General features: G+C 36.1%; 1 protein-coding gene across 1 annotated transcript in view; it reads left to right on the forward strand.

Moving 5' to 3' along the window:
* The window catches only part of DNAH5 (dynein axonemal heavy chain 5), a 113,895-nt gene that overhangs the window by 66,937 nt on the left and 25,812 nt on the right, over nt 1-21,146 (forward strand). Inside the window, 13 exon segments of the mRNA XM_017738783.1 lie at nt 218-340; nt 1,345-1,558; nt 2,184-2,407; nt 4,389-4,584; nt 7,468-7,640; nt 10,199-10,329; nt 11,196-11,349; nt 12,020-12,287; nt 12,882-13,113; nt 14,634-14,748; nt 14,958-15,134; nt 18,865-19,068; nt 20,378-20,557. Of these exon segments, the coding sequence (XP_017594272.1) occupies nt 218-340; nt 1,345-1,558; nt 2,184-2,407; nt 4,389-4,584; nt 7,468-7,640; nt 10,199-10,329; nt 11,196-11,349; nt 12,020-12,287; nt 12,882-13,113; nt 14,634-14,748; nt 14,958-15,134; nt 18,865-19,068; nt 20,378-20,557 (2,391 nt within the window).

Consider the following 21,146-nt stretch of genomic DNA (forward strand, 5'->3'; position numbering starts at 1 on the left):
TGTTTTTCTACTGTAGACATCAGCCTCAGCCTAGTGCTGTGTAGCTTGGGATTTCAGACATTCTAGTTGAACTAGTGCAACTACCTCCAGCAGACGCTTTGCCTAAATCTCACTTAGTAAAATTCTATGTAACAGATCTATCAATATGTTTAAGTGATTGAATAATGTATGAAGTGAAGTGCTCTTTGTAACTATGCTGCTAATTGCTTTCTAACAGCGTACAATAGAAAGTTATGTGGATAAGCGCATGGGCACAACTTACGGTCCACCTGCAGGCAAAAAGATGACAGTCTTCATTGATGATGTGAACATGCCCATAATCAATGAATGGGGAGATCAGGTTAGTTTGTAAAAGCAGAAAAAAGAACACAAAAGTTTTTTTTTCTTTTCTCGCTATACTGTAAAATTGGCTTCTCAATCATTCAGAAGGGGGTAAATTTGATATGTAGTACTTTAATTTTAAACAGTTTTTTTAAAGAACCCATCTACATTACTTTGTCAGGAATTAATTGAGAATAAATATGCTGACTGCAAGAAGCAGCTTAAGTACTCCTTAAAACACGTCTGTATAATTTTAATAATGTTTTTTAACAGCATTCATTTTATAATTAAAAATAAGTTCTCTTTGGCACATAAACTGTGATAGCAAACTGACATTATGGGCAATAATTAAAATACTGTGAAACCTGAGAGGTAAGAAGTGTGTTCTCTGCTTTAGATAAAATGGAGGTAATCTTTATGTGCAAGGTTGTTCTGAAGTATATTGCTTTGGAAACTCATGTTAGAATTTCTATAGAAGTATAGCTGTAGGATGTACACTCTGTGGAGTGTTTTCAGCTTGTCAAACAGAAATGTAGCATATCCATTTATGGCTAAAGAAAACGATCTTGCACTCTTTCATATGGAAGTAATTCTATGTTTTCAGCTTGAAAACCATGCTTGTGTCCGTTACATAGGAAACTTAAATATTTTTTAAATATTTGAAACATGAAAAGATGCATTAGTTTGGGCTTGATTAGAACAAACTGGAAATTTTGTGCTAAAAGGGAGAAGTTTTTCCAACACTAATGGAAATCATGCAGCATACAAGTGAGAATAAATTGTAGTATGAATGATTAGTTCTCAACTAGAGTATGCCTCTGCTCCCACAATTTTTATCCATAGATATTACCAAATGTGCTTATTTCTATCAGTGCATTTTTATCCTGCAGCAAATAAACAGAGGGTTAGGGGACAAAATAATGTTATACTCTTTGTTAGGTCTTTCAAATATATAAGTATGTTTTTTATTTCATTCAGTTGTATGTATAATATTCTGTTATATAAAACCTGGTTATTTTACAGGTCACTAATGAGATACTTAGGCAACTGATGGAACAGAAAGGACTGTATAACCTGGAAAAACCTGGTGAATTTACCAACATTGTGGACATTCAGTTTTTGGCTGCCATGATCCACCCTGGGGGAGGTCGCAATGACATTCCACAGAGGCTGAAGAGACAATTTTCGGTGTTCAACTGTACTCTGCCTTCTAATTCTTCCATTGACAAAATTTTTGGTAAAGGGAAATTACCTTTGTATCCATCCCATTTTTGAAAATAGTGGTTGATTTTTCCTTATCCTTCTATTTACACACATTATTGTTGAAATTGAGGCTTAACTCCCCTCTGACTTGTTTACCAGCACATTTTCCTTCAGTAATCACTCCCCACCTGCAACACCATCAGTTTGTAAGTTTTTCAGGTCCAGTCACATGTCTGAAACTCTCGGTATGCTCAGATTTAGTAAGAATGACATGAAGGTATAATTTTAGTGACAATGCTGGACAGTTGCTCAGGTGCCTCTGCTGCTAAAAATGAATGACTAAAGACTAGACTTTCACAAAGGATGGGATCATACTGATTTCAGATAGGAGGTTAGCTATTCAAAGCCAGTGGAAGCTATTTTGGGAGAAAAAAGAACATTTTAATGGGCAGTTAATTAAAAGTTAAATAACCATTGAGCTGGTGGCAGAATAGTGTTAAGAATGGCTGAATCAACATTTGAATAAAGACTGGAAAGCCATTTCAACAAATTGGAAAAGGTTTTGGGATTGAAAAAAAAAAGAAACAGAAACTTCAGATGATCGTTGCTCTTGGTGTTGTGTTGATGTGTCTTTGATTTGGCAATCTTCTTTTCCACAGGTGTAATTGGAGAAGGGCACTACTGTAGTGAGCGGGGATTTTCAGATGATGTGAAGAAAACAGTAGCCAAATTGGTTCCATTGACACGCAGACTGTGGCAGATCACCAAGCTAAAAATGTTGCCCACACCAGCCAAGTTTCATTATGTCTTCAACCTTCGAGACCTCTCAAGGATTTGGCAAGGAATGCTGAACAGTACATCAGAAGTAATCAATGAACCACAGGTAAGGGCAGCACATCAGTGGCCTTGTTATAATTAGCGCAGGAAAGAGGATGAAGAGTCTATCTTGGCATTTGAGTTTGCTTTAAAAAAATGCAACTTTAGTGGTTTTTGAGGCAAAGGTGTTTTAGTGCAGCTTTTATAGTACCAACTGAAATGACAACTTTGTTTCAAAACAGTAACAAACCCCACTTCTTTTGTCACAACAGTTTTCTTCTATCTGCTTTTCCTATTACTGAAAAATGCTAGTTTATTTGAAAGAAGTGAGAAAATAAGTGAGAAGCAATTAACTTACTTTGACCCAATGAAAATGCTCATATATTGATAAAAAAATTGAATAGTTCCTCCTCTCCATTACTGTCTTGACACTTTCAGTCACTACATGATTTCTGTCTAACAAAAGGTTTCTGGCTTATGGTTTAAAAGGAAGAAGAAGTAACAAGTTTAGTAATATTTTTTTCCATAATCCATCTTTCTTCCAGTAAACATAATTTCTCTTCTAATTGTTTTAAGGAAACTAATTTAGAGTTTTAAACTCTGAAACATGTGGTGCTGGAAAAGCAATGTTTATGGTAAATATGGAAAATTTGTTAACTATTTGGGTTATATACTCACTTCATGTACAAGGTTCATCTCTGATTGTTGAATAAGCTCCTGAATTCTACTACATCTAAAATTTAAACTTCAGAAAGGATTTTAATTTCCACAGCTAAAAATATTGAGCACTTAGATAATTATATATGTATGTATACACACAATCAATTAATGTCTTTTGAAGTGTAAAAACTAACTGGTCAAAATACTATTATATAAATTTACATATTAGTTCTGAGACTTGACATAGTATGTGTACAAAGTGCTGTAGGCTGAAACAGAAGATTCTCAAGGAGTACATGGAATTTTTTTCTATTACTGTATAGCAATAGTATAAGATTAAAACCAGTGCTGTTAGTATTAACAGCCTGACAGGTTTTCCTTTTTCATCCTATGACCAAACTTTAAAGGGACTTTAAAGGTATATTGAATTTGGAGAAGGAATAATATAAACACTTGAACATTTTTCCTTATTGTTATTCTAACTACTTTGGCAGTAGAATTGGGAGTGACATCTGTGTTTGACATGACATTATTTGTGCCATGATGCTTATATTTCCACCATTTTCTACTTAATGACCAGTTAGAAAACTGGTTTATCAATGCATAAACGTGTTAACTCGTACGGATATGGTTTTAGGGTTGGGGAAATGAAATCTTTGTACACTTCAGCTTGGAATGCTAGATTAATCTGAGGCTTCTTCCATAGTTAATTGAATATAATCTTAAATTGCTATTGGGCAGAATAAGAAGCTCAAGGTATCTTTTCTGAAGAACTCCCTAATATTATTTTTTTTCTAATGTTAATGGGATTTCAAAATAAAGAAATAAAGGCAAAGCTTTTAAGTTGGTATAGTTTCTTCGCAAGCCAAATGAGTTTCTCAGTACAAGAAAGACACACAGCTCCTGGAGCCTGTCTGTCAGAAAGCTACAAAGGTGGCTAAGGGACTGAAGCACCTCTTTTAAGAGCGGAGGCTGAGGGAGCTGGGCCTGTTCAGTCTCAAGATGAGAAGACTGAGAGGAGACCTCACCAATGTCTGTAAGTATCTGAAGGGAGAATGTCAGAAGGAGAGAGCCAGGGTCTGCTTGGTGGTGGCAAGCAATGGGACAAGAGGCAGGAACTGATTCACAGGAAGTTCCACCTGAACATGAGGAAGAACTTCTTTACTGGGCTGGTGATGGAGCACTGGAACAGATTGTCCAGAGAAGTTGTGGGGTCTCCCTCACTGGAGATATTCAAGAACCATCTGGGTGCAATTCTGTGCAATGTGCTCTAGGATGATTCTGCTCAAGCAGGGAGGTTGGACCAGACAACCTTGTGACTATGGTCCCTTCCAACCTGACCCATTCTCCTGTGATTCTGTGAAAAGCACTTTTTTTTTTGTATGTAGGTGCTGATAAAGCTGTGGAAGCATGAATGTAAATGTGTTATTGCTGATCGTTTCACAACCTCAGAAGATGTTAATTGGTTTCACACAGCTGTGGCAAAACTCATTGAGGAGGAATTTGAAGATACAAAAGTTTTGCTGAATCATGAAACAGATGCATTCTTTGTTGACTTCTTAAGGGATGCACCTGCAAGAACTGGTAAATTTTGTTTTATTTGTCCATATAAAGGCATTTAGTGTTTCCCATTATGGTGGAATTTTAACAGCAGGATGTGGATTTCTGAGCTTTTAAATATATAAAACATGACATCTATTTCAAAGAGTCCTATGCTCAGATTAGTAATATGTTTACTAGTATGATGTACTCTTTTTGTCTCTGGGTTGCAAAATCACAATATGTTTGTCCCTGAGAGAAACAAATGATGACTTGAGATGAAATAGCTCAAACATCAACTTTTAGATCTTAGCTTCAAAGGAATTGTTAGTGATGCTAGTGATCTCAAGACCCTCAACCTATTCAAAGGTGTTTTTAATCAGCTGGTTTTGACATTGCTATTCAGTACTTGTGATTGTGAATCTTGAGACTAAACAAGAGTTTAAAATAATACATTTTGTTAGCTGTCTCTCTAAATAATGGAAAAGTCTGCCCTTTCTTAGGTTTTGTACTTAATTATACTATCCTTGGACTTTAATAATAAAACTGTAGGAACAGAATTAAGATGATATAATTCTTTTCAATGGTTCGAAACTGTAAAAATATCACTGCAGTTTAACTCCTTGAAGTATTTCTTATTAACTCCTTATCAACTTCTAAGTTGTTTAAATGTCTTATTCAGATTGCAAGAAATTTATTTCCACCTGGAAAATTCATTTTGTTTAACTAGTGCTTTTACATGTTAAGATAAGAAGTCAATTGATTTAATTAGGTCTTAATCTAGAGGAGTGTTCATACGAAGAAGCAATACAGAGCTAAAAATTCTGAAATTAAGGTGACTTCAGGCATACAGGAAATGCTATATAAAGGACAGCTGAAAGAGAATTAATAATCCCTGTATTTTGAGAGATTAGATTCTGTGGTAAAATGTGATTTTCTTAAGCTATGCTTTTACAGAGGTATTTTTGTGTTTTAGTTTTGTTATGTTTTTCTGTTGTTGTTTTTTCCTTGGAAACTGCTTGAGTTTTGGAATGGTGCAACAGAAAGGAAATGCAGAAAAAATTTGAAACAAGAAAAATGTTAGACACTATTCTAAATACAGTACACTGTGGTTGGGGTTTTTCCCCCACCTTTCTGTCCCTTCCCTTCACACTGGCTTCTAGTACTTTACTAAGCATTAGGGAATACTTATTTTACTGGAATAACTTATTTAATTGATTTTAATTCTACCAATTAGAGATAATGTTCTGAATTATATATTTCTTCAGTAAGTTAGAAGAGGTTTAGCAAAACTGATTGATCTAGGATAACTGGAAAAATACATCCTGTAGCATATATAGATCATGAAATCCTGTAACTAAATGAGCTAAATGTATGTAAATAAGAGCAAAATTGTACTGGTATTGTACTAGTATTATTTTTGAGGAAATCCAAACCACCAACCAAAAACCCTATTATGTCTGCCTGCTGGCACTGTTCCAATGAAATTTGTCAGTTGTTTATTGATGAAATATGGGCTGGATGAGAAGTGAGACGGATTGAAATTGGCTGAATGGTCAAGCCCAGACAGCGGGGATTAGTGGCTCAAAGTCTAATTGGAGACCATTAACTAGTGGTGTATCCCAGGAGTCAATACAGGGTCCAGTCATCCTCAACATTGTCTTTACTGGTCTGGGTGATGGGGCAGAGTGCACCCTCAAGACAGTTCACAGATGACACAAATCTAGGAGGAGTGGTTGATGTGGCAGAGGTTGTGCTGCCACCCAGATGGACCTTAACAGGAACAAAAGGTTCAACAAAAGGAAGTGAAAAGTACTGGACCTGGGGAGGAAAAGTACCATGCACCAGTATATACTGGTGGTCACCCATCTGCAAGTCAACTTTGCAGAAATGGACCTCAAGGTTCTGGTTGACACCAACCTGAGCATGAACCAGCAGTGTGCCCTTGCAGGAAAAAAAAATGAGTGACATCCTGGGCTACATTAGAAGAAATGTAGCCAGCAGGTCAAGATAGGTGGTCCTTTCCCTTTTTTCAGCAGTGGTAAGGACACACCTGGAGTGCTGTGCCCAGGTCTGGGCTCCCCAAAATGAGAAAGACTTGATATACTGGATAAAATCTAATGAAGAACATCAGGAAATGCTTTTTTTCACTGTGACAGTGCTCGTACAATTGTCCAGAGATGTTGTGGAGTCTGTGCCTTTAGAGACATTCATAAGCCACCTGAGCATGGTCTTGGGGAGCCAGCTCTAGGGGCCCATCTTGAGCAGAGGGTTGGATCAGATGACCTTCAGAGATCCCTGCTGATGTCAACCTTTCCGTGATTTTGTTTGTTGTAAGAATTTTTATGAATGAAGGCATGCCACCTTTAAGCATGGTTAAGCTTATGAATGGAAAGATGAGGCAGCAGCACTGTTACCTCCTTTTTTGGTGGTTGACTTGTGGCTTTCAGATCACCTAATGAAACAAATGTATGCTAATTCACAGTGTATATATTTTCTTGTTGTGGCAGTTATTCATTTCAAGAGTATTTTTTTTTCTAGTGCAATTATTTAATCAATTTAGACTGTGTTACAGAAAAGATTATTTGCAATTTTTAACTGCAGTATTTATTTACCTTCATTCTCTGGTGCTATTTTTTTTCTGGGACCTAAATAAGTATCACTTTTCATCATTCAAGTTTCAGATATAGAGAAAGGCGGCTATTTAGGTTTTTTTTCATTTTGTTTTAAAACTTAAGTTGCTGAAATTACCATTTCTTGCAGGTAGGGTGTACTCAGCACTCTCATATGTACATCTAATATATAATATTATGTATAATAAACCTGTTTCTGGGTGATGAAACTTCTAGTTATCTTCACTTATCCCCTCATTGAACCTTTGTCAATTACTCAAACTGCTAAGGTTTTCTTACTTGCTTTTTGTTCTAGATGAAAAACCTGAGGAAGTTAATTTAGATATTCCCAAAATCTATGAACCAATCTCCTCATTTCATCAGCTACGGAATCGTTTAGATAAGTTTTTACAAACATACAATGAGAATGTTCGTGGTACTGGAATGGACATGGTTTTCTTTGAGGATGCTATGGTTCATTTAGTCAAGGTACAGTCTTGTTGGATTGCCATTTGTTGCTGTTCACTTGCCCTCACCTCTTTTGAGGAGAGGTATGCATGAATCAAGGTAAATTAATTCTAAAACTGAAGGCAACTAATTTATTGCTAGCAAATATTTGATCTGTCACTCTGTGACTAGGTATTAAAACCTATTAAAAAATTTTCAGAAAATGCACCAGATGGAACTATTCTTTTATACCTACCTTTTATTTTCGGTGGGATCATGGTGCTAGCTATTCTAACTGTATTTCAACCTTCCTTCTTCTTAATTCTTCTGGGAGCTCTTCCTGTCTTTGTAATGAGTCAAATGAAATTCCGGTTAAGACATAATTGGTTGCTTCTGAAGGAGTATGGGCAGCAGAGCAGGAATTAATGTAGTCCAAAATTCTTTTGTAGATCCACACTATGCTCACTACTTTTAAAGTTCTTTTGAATATGGATTGGAACTGACCATAACTTTTAGCACAGCACAGCTTGATATGATTGTTCACACAGAATAGGCCTCATACAAAGGAGAGCCTTTTTTTTTACACTAGAACCCCTGTTGTCTCAGTTGAATTCTGAGGTTTTCAGTCTTTCTTAAAGTAAGTTATTAAGAACTAAATATAGAATTGCACTATCCCCCAAAATAATATATTAAATATCAAAACCATTTAAATTTAATTGTAGTTGACGAACACATTGCATCTGCAGTTTTCAAAATTTTGGGGGGAATTCTTGTAATTTCACAAAATTAGTCCCTTTCTAAGGTTCTCTCTGCAAAATGGATGATGGTCTGCTGTGGATTTCTTTAGGACAATTGTAAATCGTCATCATACTTAATAACAAGTTTCTCATTTATTCCTAATAAAAATACTATAGAAATTCAGGATCTAGTAAAAGAAAATTTTTTTTCACTGAACAGCCACTTGTCATCAGGAATATCTTCTTTGGGTATCTAGATGGTAAATACCTAAAATATTTTATTAGTCTTTGCTTGGATGAAATGAGTATGTAGCGCTTCTAGGATTCTAAACTCCTGAAAACACCAACAACTCTGTAGACCTGAGACAGCTTGTAAGAGAAAGTGAGATAGGCACAGTCGAGGTAATGCCTAATCTGAGCTGACATAATATGACTTGAATGAGTTAAAGCTGAGGGATATGTTAAACAGAGAACGAAGTTTCCAATTAATGGCTTGTGTGCCTCTGCCTGGAAAAGATCTAATAGCCATTATTGAAGTGATCAGTGATATTCCAGGGAGGGCATGCAAATTAAATTTTTTTCTCTGGTTAAATACTAGATTTTATCTTTCTCATGAAACATTAGCCTATGGAAAATAAAAAGTACATTGCACTCAATGTGTAAAATAAAGAGGTTTAAAGTTAGAGGAAATTAGCATGACTATTTTAATAGCTTGGAAAGAAGTAATTTAGAGGAAAGGCAAATAAATAGGTATTCCAGATTGCTTCTTGACATGATGGAATTCCAGGGTCATCAAAGAAATGTTCAAGATAATAAAGAGAACAGAAGCCAATACCGTGCATCATTGCTCATACAGAGGAGACCAGCTGCTAGCCACCTGGCTGGTATTATCATGTCTTTGAGAGGGAATTGGCTCTGTGCTGCTCTGGGTATTAATGTCGGCTCTTCTGAGTACTGTGAGGGTCTGTCCACTCGCAACTGATAGGCTGTGGAGCAAGTTTGTCTCCTGTACTTAAAGACATGTTTTCTCAGCATCAGGTAATGTCTTCTACCTGCATCCAATGTTTCATGGCATTGTTTTTTGGCTGTGGGCAGTGGAACAAGTATGAAGGTCACAGTTAATGCTGAAATTTTTTTTTCTCTGAATTCTAAAGGGTCTATTTGTTGCACGGTCCTGAATTGAAGGGAAATGTGGAGCAGTAGTAAGCTGCTGCCTTTTGATTTAAAAGATAAATAATGAAGTGGGAAAGAAACATAGATCTAATTGGGAGATGTTTCACTGTGATCAAATATTCATACTGATACTGTGCATTTTTACAGTCAAGTAAATGAGAAGCTTAACAAGTTTCATTACAAAGGCAGTATTATTACCTGCTGCAGAGAATACTGAAGAGTCTTTGTCCTGAATTTTACATGTCCGGGACATCCCGTCTCTCTGGTCCCAGTGAAAGGACCTGGTGACATGTGTCTTACTAAAGTTATCCAGAGGTCATGGCATTGGGGAAATTATTATTTCCTTCCCAATTTTGATAATCTGTCATGCTGTGATAGCACATCACTAATAAATCACAGCTGAGATTCACTTGTACTTTGTGGAAGCGAGAGGTGTAATTTTACTGATAACTGAACATACACAGTGATGGAATCAAATGGTTGCTATACTATTTGACAGGTTAACAGAAAATACTGCAAAGTACAAATGTCCACAGAATATATTAATAGTAATATAGAATGCCTTAATTAAACCTTGAAATTTTCATTTGTTCTTCATTTCTAATATAACTTTATTATTGCAGTAGCATAGAATTTTTGGATGTGTAACTTTTACACATTGTAGCAATAAATGACTGGTATATTACACAGATTTCTCGTGTGATTCGCACTCCTCGTGGAAATGCTCTCTTAGTTGGAGTTGGTGGCTCAGGAAAGCAGAGCTTGACAAGACTGGCATCCTTCATAGCTGGCTATGACACATTCCAGATAATGTTGACAAGGTGAGCATAAGCTGAAATTTAACTAAATAATTAACTTGTGTTTTAACTCTTCCTATAAATAAAACAGGCTTACATTCTCCGCTTAACATAGTCTGATCATCATCATATAGAGTGGAAAGACATGAAAATCCTTTGAGACTTACTAGATTTGCTTGATTTTCTACAGTAATTGTGAATTTTTACCATCTTTGGAGTAGTAAATTATTTTGTGTGTTTCACAGAATGAGAAGGAATACTGGTAGTGTCAAGTTATCTTTGAGTCTTTACACAGTGCACTAAATTGTACTGAAAATACTTTTAGGTGGTTATATAGCCAAAATGCCTTCATGAGTTTATCTTGTAATATTTGAAATGCTGTCATATGAGGAGGTTGAATCCTTATCCTTGCCCATTAATTTGGTAGGTCTTATGTGTATGTCAAGTATTTTGACAATCTTTTCCAAGGATATTTTGCCTTATTTCATATTGTTCAGCCCAACGTGGTTTCTTTTGAAACGACTCACAAAAGATAAAAAAAAAAAATTATAAATCCTTCTCTGAATGCCTTAGAATGAATGCCTCCCAAACTGTCTGTAGGACAGGTCAGTTTTGGCACTCAAATAAGATATAATTTTAGAAAAGTAAAATTATTTTAAATCTTTTGGATGTGTGTTGGCTGCAGAAGAAATTGTAGATTCACATGTGGGAATGTCCCTTGGTGAGGGTCTCATCCCAGGATCTATCTGGAATAAGCACCTTTTGCCTTAAGTTCCAAGACATTGTTACTAACTTAAATTTGCTTGGGTTTTTTACTCTTTTGGGAAAAAGACATTTTTAAAAACAGAATGAATATTTGTTCAACTAACCCTTTTTTTTTTTTTTTTAAGATCATACAACAGTTTAAACTTGATGGAAGATCTGAAACTCTTATACAGAACAGCAGGACTGCAAGGCAAAGGCACCTGTTTTCTTTTTACAGACAATGAGATCAAAGATGAGTCTTTCTTGGAATACGTGAACAATGTTTTGTCATCAGGAGAGGTAAGATGCCCCCTCATGATCGACGCTTCATAAAATTTATAATTCTGAAGTAAAATAACAGAAATTATTTGAATATTCTATTGTAAGTCAAGGAGTACGCTTTCAAGAACTAAAATTCAAGTGCTCCTTATCATTAGAGTATTATTAAAAATGGAGGCAGTCTACAAAATCTACAAAATCCTAGGTTAGAGTGAGACAAACTATCTCAAGGGACATGAGAATAGCTTTAAAAAAATAAAATTGAGACTTGGGAAATATCACAGATGTTTTAAAAAGCTCTCTGCTAAATTAACTATTAGTGTATGGTTAGTTTTTGAACGGTAAATTTATGTCCAGAATGGATGGGATGGATTTTATTCCTTTTATTTACTTATTTATTATTTCAGGGTTATGTTTCAGAGTAATTGCTACTAGTTATTGGAATATAAAGAGAAGGAATCAAAGCCATTGGAGAGTGGGGTTTAAATTTTTAGAGCAAGTTAGATTTCAGTCTGTTTAATAGAATCACTTTAGTAAAAGTTCTTGTTTAAAGGAGTTGGTGGGTCCTAATAACTGCAGTGTCCAAGATGTATGTTCCTTCCTGCAATGCTGTGTATTAAGAGAACCCTGTGCTATATACTCTATTTTGGATCACCTCAAAAAGCATGAAAAATCTTCCTTTTTCCCAAAGGTGTCAAACTTATTTGCCCGTGATGAAGTAGATGAGATCATTAGTGACCTCATTCCCTCCTTCAAAAAGGAACATCCACGAAGACCTCCAACCAGTGAGGCTCTGTATGACTACTTCATGACCAGAGTCCGGCAGAACCTTCACATAGTTCTTTGCTTTTCACCAGTAGGTGCAAAATTCCGAAATAGGGCCCTGAAGTTCCCTGCTCTCATTTCTGGATGCACTATAGATTGGTTCAGCCGGTGGCCTAAGGATGCTCTGGTGGCAGGTACATGTAGGTTTTATTTTTGAAGAGATATAATTTTCTGATCAGTGATCATGTAGCTGTTTTAATTGTGTTGAATTTTGCCAGAAGAAACTTACTTGATTCTAAAATTTGATGTAGCTATTTTCTTCTTTAAAGCTTGCCTGTATTAAGCTGTTGAAATATTTCTAACAGAGGAAAGGTTTTGAACACAGTTTAAAGAAAAATACCCTGTGAAGATGTCTTAAAGCATTAGTAAAGAAGGCAAAGATGCTACTAAAGAAAGAGATTATTTGTTACTGTGTGTGTGATAGGGCATACAGAGGAATGCAGTGATTACCCAGTCCCTCGTAGGTAGCAGGTTCAGAGTGAAAAAGCAGTTACACACTTTGAAGATGAAAGAATGCTGGATCCTTGCCTGTATTTTTTACTGAGAATAATAATACTGAGAATAATGCTCAGAACCTGATGGTGAAGAGTAAAGAAGTCTGGGGTTTCAGAAGCTGGGTGAAAGCCAAGATAACAAATACATGCTGGCCTGTTTTATAGTGACTTGGTTATAAGCTAAGATATTTTCTTAAGTATTTACTTACGTTTAGGCTTTCTTTCTTTCCTAAGTATCTGAACACTTCCTGTCCTCATTTGATATGGACTGCACTGCTGATACAAAGAGGGAAATTGTGCAGTGTATGGGCTCATTCCAGGATGGAGTGGCAGAAAAGTGTTCTGATTACTTTCAAAGATACAGACGTTCTACACATGTGACTCCCAAATCCTACCTGACCTTTATTCAGGGATATAAAACCACATACAAAGAAAAGCATGCTGAAGTACAAACATTATCAAACAGGTAAACTACTCAGGTAACTTCTGTTTTTCTGTAGTTTTCTTCCACAGGTTAGGTATATTCTGATATGCTTCATTTCAGTGCATGGATTGTCTCCTTGCACAGCAAAAAAAGTTATTTTTAATTCCTGGAATTGTGTAAAGGTGTGACTTATTCAAATACTGTAGTTGCTCTTGTCATATAAGCTAAAGACTATATATATTTGGAGGGGAAAAAAGAGTAGTCATGCATGAAAAATAGAGCTAGAGGGAAATACAAGGTGAATATAAATGATACCTGTGTGTTTTTAAAGAGTGAAAGAAACCACCTACATGTAATTTCATAATATATTCATAGTAGCATTTAGTTTGCCAGGCAGCAACTTTTGTTTTCTTGATGAACACTTGTATCCTCCTGTTAGGAACATGTAAGAAATACGCTTGGTGGTTTTGTGAACACAGAGCCTCACCTAGAATGCTGAGCTTTTTACTTGTAGATTATTAAAATGGTTTTGATATACTTTTTCCTATTTTCAGATGCTTTATTAAATTAATGAGATCTATTTGCAGATATATCTTCATGTCAGGAACACTCAAATATAATGGAGAATTAGCAGTTGGTGTATCATTTGGTAATACCCTTAAGAAAAACTGCCTTCTCAGTTTTGAAAAACTGTCAAAAAGAGCTGGAAACATTTAAGAAAGACTTAAACTAGTTTATTTCGCTTTGAAACATTCTTTGTCTTCAAAGTCAAATTGAGTTTGAAATCTGTAGTTACATTATGGGTGAAGGCTTGTAAAACAGAAAGGTCTGGTCCTGTTATCTACCTTCAGATTTAGCAGGTTAGTTCATGCATTCCAAATCGTTTTACTTCACCCTAGTATCTTAGTTGAATTGTCTGAATTGCTCTGGCGGGTGTTTCACTTCGTCTGTTCTCCTACATTTGTTCAGCCGTCCAAGTACTCTGTAGCCTTTGCAACAGCAGCCTTGGAGACGCCACTTAAACTTGTATGAAAAGTCCCAAGTGAAGACTTTTTGAAAGAAAAAAAGCACTGTTGAAGGGGCATTTTAGTGCTAAATCAGAGAATTCTTACCTCAATATTTGTTTTCTGTTACCCTCTTTTGCTTGGTCTTGATTTCTTTTCAGTGTCCACTTCAAGTAAGAAATATTGATTGGTTATAATTCTCAGAATTTTAGTAATCCAAAAATGCTTTCTGCTGTATAGAACTCAGTTCTTTGAGTATTGGCTCAAGAGGGACAGTGACAAATATGGAGCCAACATATAGGATTTTTATGCAAAGATACAGACATACTGTTAGATTAGAAGTGGGTAAAATTTCAAGCCACAAACTTTGTTCACGTATTTTATTGTCCACTTTATTGATTCAGACTTGGGTGAAAGTTCTTGTCCAAGTTTTATTTTTGGTGTAAAACATCATCTGCAATTGTTCATTCTGATTGATGTGATTCATTCTACAGATGGAAAGTAGAGTGTAAATTACAAAGTGAATGAGATGCTTTTTATTTTGCTTTTTAACTTCAGAATAAATACTGGTCTGGAAAAATTGAAAGAGGCCTCTGAGTCAGTGGCTGCTCTAAGCAGAGAACTGGAGGTAAAAGAAAAGGAACTTCAAATTGCCAATGAAAAAGCTGACATGGTATGTACAGCCTTCAAAGTTTACTGCTGTTTGATATTTTTTTTTCCTTTTATTCCTTCTATTTTGAAAAGATTGATCAATTAAAATGAAGTGTTGGAAAGAAAGGATCTTGGAGAAAATGATCTTATTTGAGTTTTCTGGAATTGGAAACATATGATTTTACAAAAAAATTCTTTTAACTATGGCATGTGGGTTTTCTCCCATTCTAGGTATTGAAAGAAGTTACTGTAAAAGCACAGGCTGCTGAGAATGTGAAGGGTGATGTTCAGAAAGTGAAAGACAAAGCCCAAGCTATTGTAGACAGTATCACGGCAGACAAAGCCATTGCTGAAGAGAAGTTGGAAGCTGCCAAGCCTGCTTTGGAAGAGGCAGAAACAGCCTTACAGGTTAGTATTTGGACCATATATAACATTAGCACTAAGAAATACAAAATTGCAGGTGCACTGCATACCTCTTCACTTGGCAGAAAATAAATGTACATATTTTGAGGCTTTTTAGGTTCTGTTTTGTTCTTCTTTTTTCACGTGAGTACCAAACCTCAAATAGTCAGCTTTCAGAAAAGGGCAAGTTTTAACTTTCTTTGAAACTGTAATTGATATATCATGTGCTGCAGGTTGTTGACAGACCAGTAACTGAATACTGATACTGTTACTAAACACGTTTTTTGCAATGAGTGAAGTGCTTCCCATGTAAAATCAGTTGTAATTCCATCCAAATCCAAACCTCCTATTTTATGTTTTCACAAAGAAATTGCATTTTCAATGAGTTTTCTGGTCCACTATTTTGTGTCTTCTTAAAAAAATTTTTTTTCTTAGGAGTTGTGGCATTACCAAGACTTCATTTCCTTCACCATACTTTTCTTGTAAAGCTTTTTTAATAGAATAGAATAGAACCCTTTGCCCATATATTTAAGATTAAAAAAATCAATATTAGTTGATCTTGCGTAATATTTATCTTTATGTCTGTTCAGTTGACTTCATAGGAGGATGTACCTCAAGACATTTTGCTGTGAGCAGTAGTAGAGGAATCTGCAATAGACTTGTTAAATGCTAGCAGGGAGCTCACATCCCAAGAAACAATAAATTATGAAGAAAACACCTGAAGGGTAGACAAACCTCAAAGAGTTTTTATGTAGATTTACTGGAAAGTTAGCCTTTCCATTTGAGAGGCTGCCAGCAGTTGTGATGGTTAAAGACTGATTTGAAGGAATGCCATGATTTTCTTTTAAATCTAGCATAGCAAAATTTTCATGGATCTTCTGAATGTAAGACTTCACTTCGAGTGAGAGACATCTAACGGTCTCCGACTGCCATGATTCTTAAAGCACAGTGTGAAAAATTCTAAATGAAGGTTGATGACCTGACAGCTGGGGAGAGTGGAATAAGGGAGAAGATCTGTATTATAATACCCTGATATACTCTGATATATAGCCACAGGAAAAAGGTTAAAGAACTAGCAACAACAACTAACCCAGTAGTCGGCAAGCATTCTGACAAGTGAAAAAATAAGCAATGTTAACTGGTCAGCATCTCCAGTATAAAGAGAGCACCAGTGCTGTGTGTCTGGACCTGTCTCTTATTAAAGCTTACTTTCTGCTTTTGACTAAAATGGCTGAACCAAAACAATACTGCTCTTCTTGAAATGTAGGGTGATAATAAATGAAACACTGATTTCAAGAAAAAGCAATGCTAGCATTATTGTAAGACTTCACAATGGGAAAAAGTAGTTTGGCTCAATCTTGAAATTCTTGAATTTTCTTGGAGGGGTTTTCAGCCACTGGGAGCTGGCAGAAGCGGGTTTTACCCCTTGTGTGCCGACACAAAGAAGCCCGGAGGTCAACGCTGAAACCCCTCTGGAAGGTGGCACTCAGTGCCCATCACACAACAAAAAGGGGTAGAGCCCCTCACCCAAAAGGGGCTGTATCCTTCTGTCGCTGTTAAGCAGGCACGCAGGCGAAGGCAAAGAAGCAAAGAGAGGGGACTCTCCATGTGTGTTCCACGCAGGTTCATTCCTGTGAAATGACAGAGACCAAGAGGCAAATCGGTGAGAGGGTCCAAGGACCTTATACTGGGTGCAGAATAGGTGGGGAAAGGGATCTCAGCCAATGGGATAGAGACAAGTAGGCGGGGTTGACAGGAAGGGAACCAATGGGAACAACATATAGGAGGGACTCAGGGAAGGATCCAATGGGGCGTCGAGGAACAAGGAACTTTCTAGAACTAATGCATATTAAAGAAGAGAAATGAATATACATAACTTCATACATAAAACAGGAAGGACAAAATATTAACCAATCGGGAAAACATGCAAAAGACAAAACAAGGGACTCATGGGTTCTCACCATGACCGAAAGTTGCGTGCTAAACTCGAGTTGCTGACCCCCACGGTTGTCCGAGTCCTCCTCAGGAGACAGAGTGGTTCGAGCCAACTGCATTGCCACATTTTCTATAATAATTTGCTTTGTGTATTCCAAAGGGGAAAGGCAAACTAGAATAAAAACAGGCCTGTGAGCATGAGTATATTTATTCTCAGAATTCATTCATTCATTCACTCACTCCCTTAAGCAAGAATTTTCTCTGTATGGGTCTGCATCTTTCAAAAAATGAATCTCATTACAGGTTTGCAAATTCTAGCTGGGATTCTTACAGTAGAATTTTGCTTGAATAGTAGATAAATGCCTATTAAAATATTTAATAAATAGAAAGGTCATTACCCAGATGAAAAAAAAAAGTGATTAGCTATTTCACTCAGTTTTTTTACATATTTTAGGAATGATAAATGCCGCATTAAGAGAAATATAGGTATAAAACATCTTATAAGCATTTCTAAACATATAGTGAGATTAGTTTTTAAAAGTTTGAGTAAGAATTGTCAAGGTTCAGTAAAACTTTGTTGCACTTTGCCCTGTAATAAAAGTAGCTCATTAAATGCACAACTATAACAGAGTAAATAAATAAATAAAAATTAAATGTAACAATTTTGCTACAATTTGTATGTTAGGGGAAAAAGTCTGAGCTGACTTTCCTAACAGTCACTAAGAAACACTGGTTAAAGTTTTCACACAGATAAGTGGAAAAACTGTGGTGAATTATTTAGTGCACATTGGACCCAAATAGCAGCAAAATATTGAAGGGAAACAAAGGCCTGGCAGAGAGAAGGCGATCTGGACAGTCTGCAGCACTTTGCAGTCCCTTTATTGAAGTACAGACACAAATAATTAAAATCTGACTTCATGAATTCCCAGTGAGGCGCGTGCTAGGCTAGAAGCAAGGTGACGTAACACTCACAGTAATCTGTTGCTTACTGTTTGGGCTGTCATGTGCTCGGACTGATTAAACTGCCTTTGAATAAGCCAAGCTTCTGCTCAGAGTTGTGTGTGTTATAGGAGCGGGTCTGCCCATCAGCAGCTCCCATTGTTCAGTGCTGGTTTTGCTCTGTATGTGGTGCAGCAGCTGCTCAAATCAATTCTTCTCTAAGGAGATATCTTCAGCAGACTTTTCTGATAGTCCTTTCTGATTCATGATGTAGAGTTATGAGTTACAGTGTCAGACTTGGCACCCTAGGCTTACTTTGCCATTCTTAATAGGGCCTAGGTTTTCATACATTACTATAATTTATTTTTCTCATAGGCCTGCTTCTACATCAGAAAGGTAAGTGGTGTAGATGTATTAGAAGATGCAAACTGGTAAGATGTATTAGAAGGTGCAAACACTTAACAAGCTTGCTCACTGGTTTCCTTAATTTACCTTCATTTGCCAGATGTCAACAGAAAGTATTTCCTTTCTAGACTCAGTTGCTGGTCAATATATTCGCATTTAAAAAAACAAGTAAAATTCCGAGATATCTCTGGTTTGCTCTTTTTTTTGTCAAAACAGTTCATGGTAGTTTTAAGTTTTAAGGTGCTGCTGTGGAGGTGCTGTGCTGAGGTTTCCTAGTAGTTGATAGGAGTTAGTAGTGAAAATCTGACTTGGGGGGTCCTTCTAGCTTCATGCTTTTCAGAGGTAAAAATAACATAAATTTTTTTTCTCCCATTAATACTGTTGGTGAGCTTATGCTTCATGTTTCATTAAATAGACAATAACAGTATTTGATTTCCCCTTTGTTTTAAATTCCTAGACAATAAAACCTGCAGATATTGCCACTGTCCGCACACTGGGTCGACCTCCTCACCTCATCATGCGTATCATGGACTGTGTGTTGCTGCTCTTCCAGCGTAAAGTCAACCATGTGAAAATTGATCAGGAGAGGTGCTGTACCGTCCCATCATGGCAAGAATCTTTGAAACTGATGACAACAGGGAACTTCTTGCAGAGTCTACAGGTGCTTGTGCAACCTTTTTTTTTTTTTTGTAACGCAAGAAAATAAGGGACAACGTTTTCTCTGGTGTTCAGAGGAGAACAGATGTGCAAGTGGAATCACACAACTGATTTGAAATGTTAAGGGCTTAAGAATAAGTATGTCAGAATGAAATAAGCTTGACTCCTTCTTGCAAAGTCATGTCATAAATAAATTATAATTTTTCCTAAGTAAGGCAATGAAATTGTTTTCAGTGACAAATGACTCAAAGCTTTAAGCATTTGGTTTGGATAGCCATTACTTATCTGTTTCATTAAAGCTGATAACAAACATATTTTTTTCTGGTATTTAACTTTTCATTAATTTTCAACATCACAACTTGTGCACTGGCTTGCAAAAGCATAGATGATTATTAGGATGAACACAATCAGAACTTTTTAAAATTTGGGATTTTTGGTTCATAGAATTTGTCTAGGGAAATTGAAAGAGTAACTAACTGGTGAGCAAATTCCTTTTCATAACTTAAACTAATAATATTATGATTTATCTAGTTGGAATAAATGGTATGTTGTCCTGCTCCGGTGAGTTTTATCATCCCTGATTTCTGCATTTTGAGTTTACTTAATTTGTCACTGGTCTAGTAGGAGGCTTGACCAGCTTTGTATGCTTGGTAGTGGCATGGATGTTATTTATGTAGTATTCATATTGCATCTGCTTGTAAGAGTTTTTAATTTACTAAAGGACTTCAGCATTTCATTTTCCTTGTGCATAATTAAACCTATTCATGCTTCAGGGAATAGCTACATTTCAAGTTCTTCAGTGATAGACTTTCATTATACTTTGTAAATAAATTTGAGGGAGAAAACTGAGAGCTTCTCGGGTGGAAAAATGAAAAATATGCTTTTTGGGGAAAAGAGAGGGTAAAAATAAATTCTTTAAAAATGAAATACATTCCAATAATTAGATAAGGTAATCTAAGGATAAGATAGCTGGCTTTCCCATTCAAAGGACTGTCTTGTAAAATGTATGCGTATCAACCAGAACTAAGCTGTTCCTTTTCTTTTTGAAGATTGTTAAACACTTATACTCTCTTAAACAAAATGAAATTTCAAGCAGGATCAGTGATATTTTGAATCAACAATTAGCTGTGTAACAGTAATAGTAAGATAGCAAAGATCATAAATGAAGACAAACTTTTTTCTGTTGTGTAAGAATATATAACAGTGGAATAACTTTTTAAAGGTCTCAAAGATGCATGACAGAAATAATTTAGGTATAATTTACACTTATTACATACCTTATAGATATTGCACTTTTAAATTTTTTTTCCCAGCAATTTCAGAAGGACACAATTAATGAAGAAGTGGTAGAACTTTTGAGCCCTTATTTTGAAATGGCGGACTACAACATTGAGACAGCTAGGAGAGTGTGTGGGAATGTTGCTGGCCTTTGTTCGTGGACCAAAGCTATGGCTGTATTTTTTTCCATCAACAAAGAAGTATTACCTTTAAAGGTACATCTGTTACAAGTCACAAACACCCTTTGCTCCTTCTCATCCTCACCTGTTTGCACATGAGGATTTAATCTATGGGAAACTTCATCTGCCTTATTTGAACTGGTGCTTCCCTCTCCAAAAATTTGTTATCTTGAACACTCCAATTCTACAATAAAATATATTTCAAATGTACTTCCACTTGTAAGTTGTCAAAATTATGAAAGAGACGGTGCAGTTTTATGCCTCTAGACTCCTACTGAATGGGGTTAAAGCATCTGTCGTCTAGTTAAATACACTACTGCAATTGCTCTACCTTAATTTAGAATTAAGTAGAAAAATGCCTCGAGATTTGGTTAATATTCCAAATCTCAGTTCATAAGAAGATTATTCAGAGACTCTTTTTCAGTGTTATGTAGAGAAAAAAACAGGCCTAAGTGGTTAGAATGAATGTCAGGAAGAAGATGGTCAAGCAGGTTTAACAGAGAATAGCTTGTATTTATAATAGGAATGGCTGAGAGGGAAGCAAGTTTTGTATTTAGACATAGCATATTGGTTGGACAAATCAAGTAGGCTTCTAGAGGCATCATTCTCTTCTGCAAGCCATGTA

The sequence above is a fragment of the Corvus brachyrhynchos genome, unplaced genomic scaffold (genome assembly GCF_000691975.1).
Source record: "Corvus brachyrhynchos isolate BGI_N302 unplaced genomic scaffold, ASM69197v1 scaffold23, whole genome shotgun sequence".
NCBI lineage: Eukaryota > Metazoa > Chordata > Aves > Passeriformes > Corvidae > Corvus > Corvus brachyrhynchos.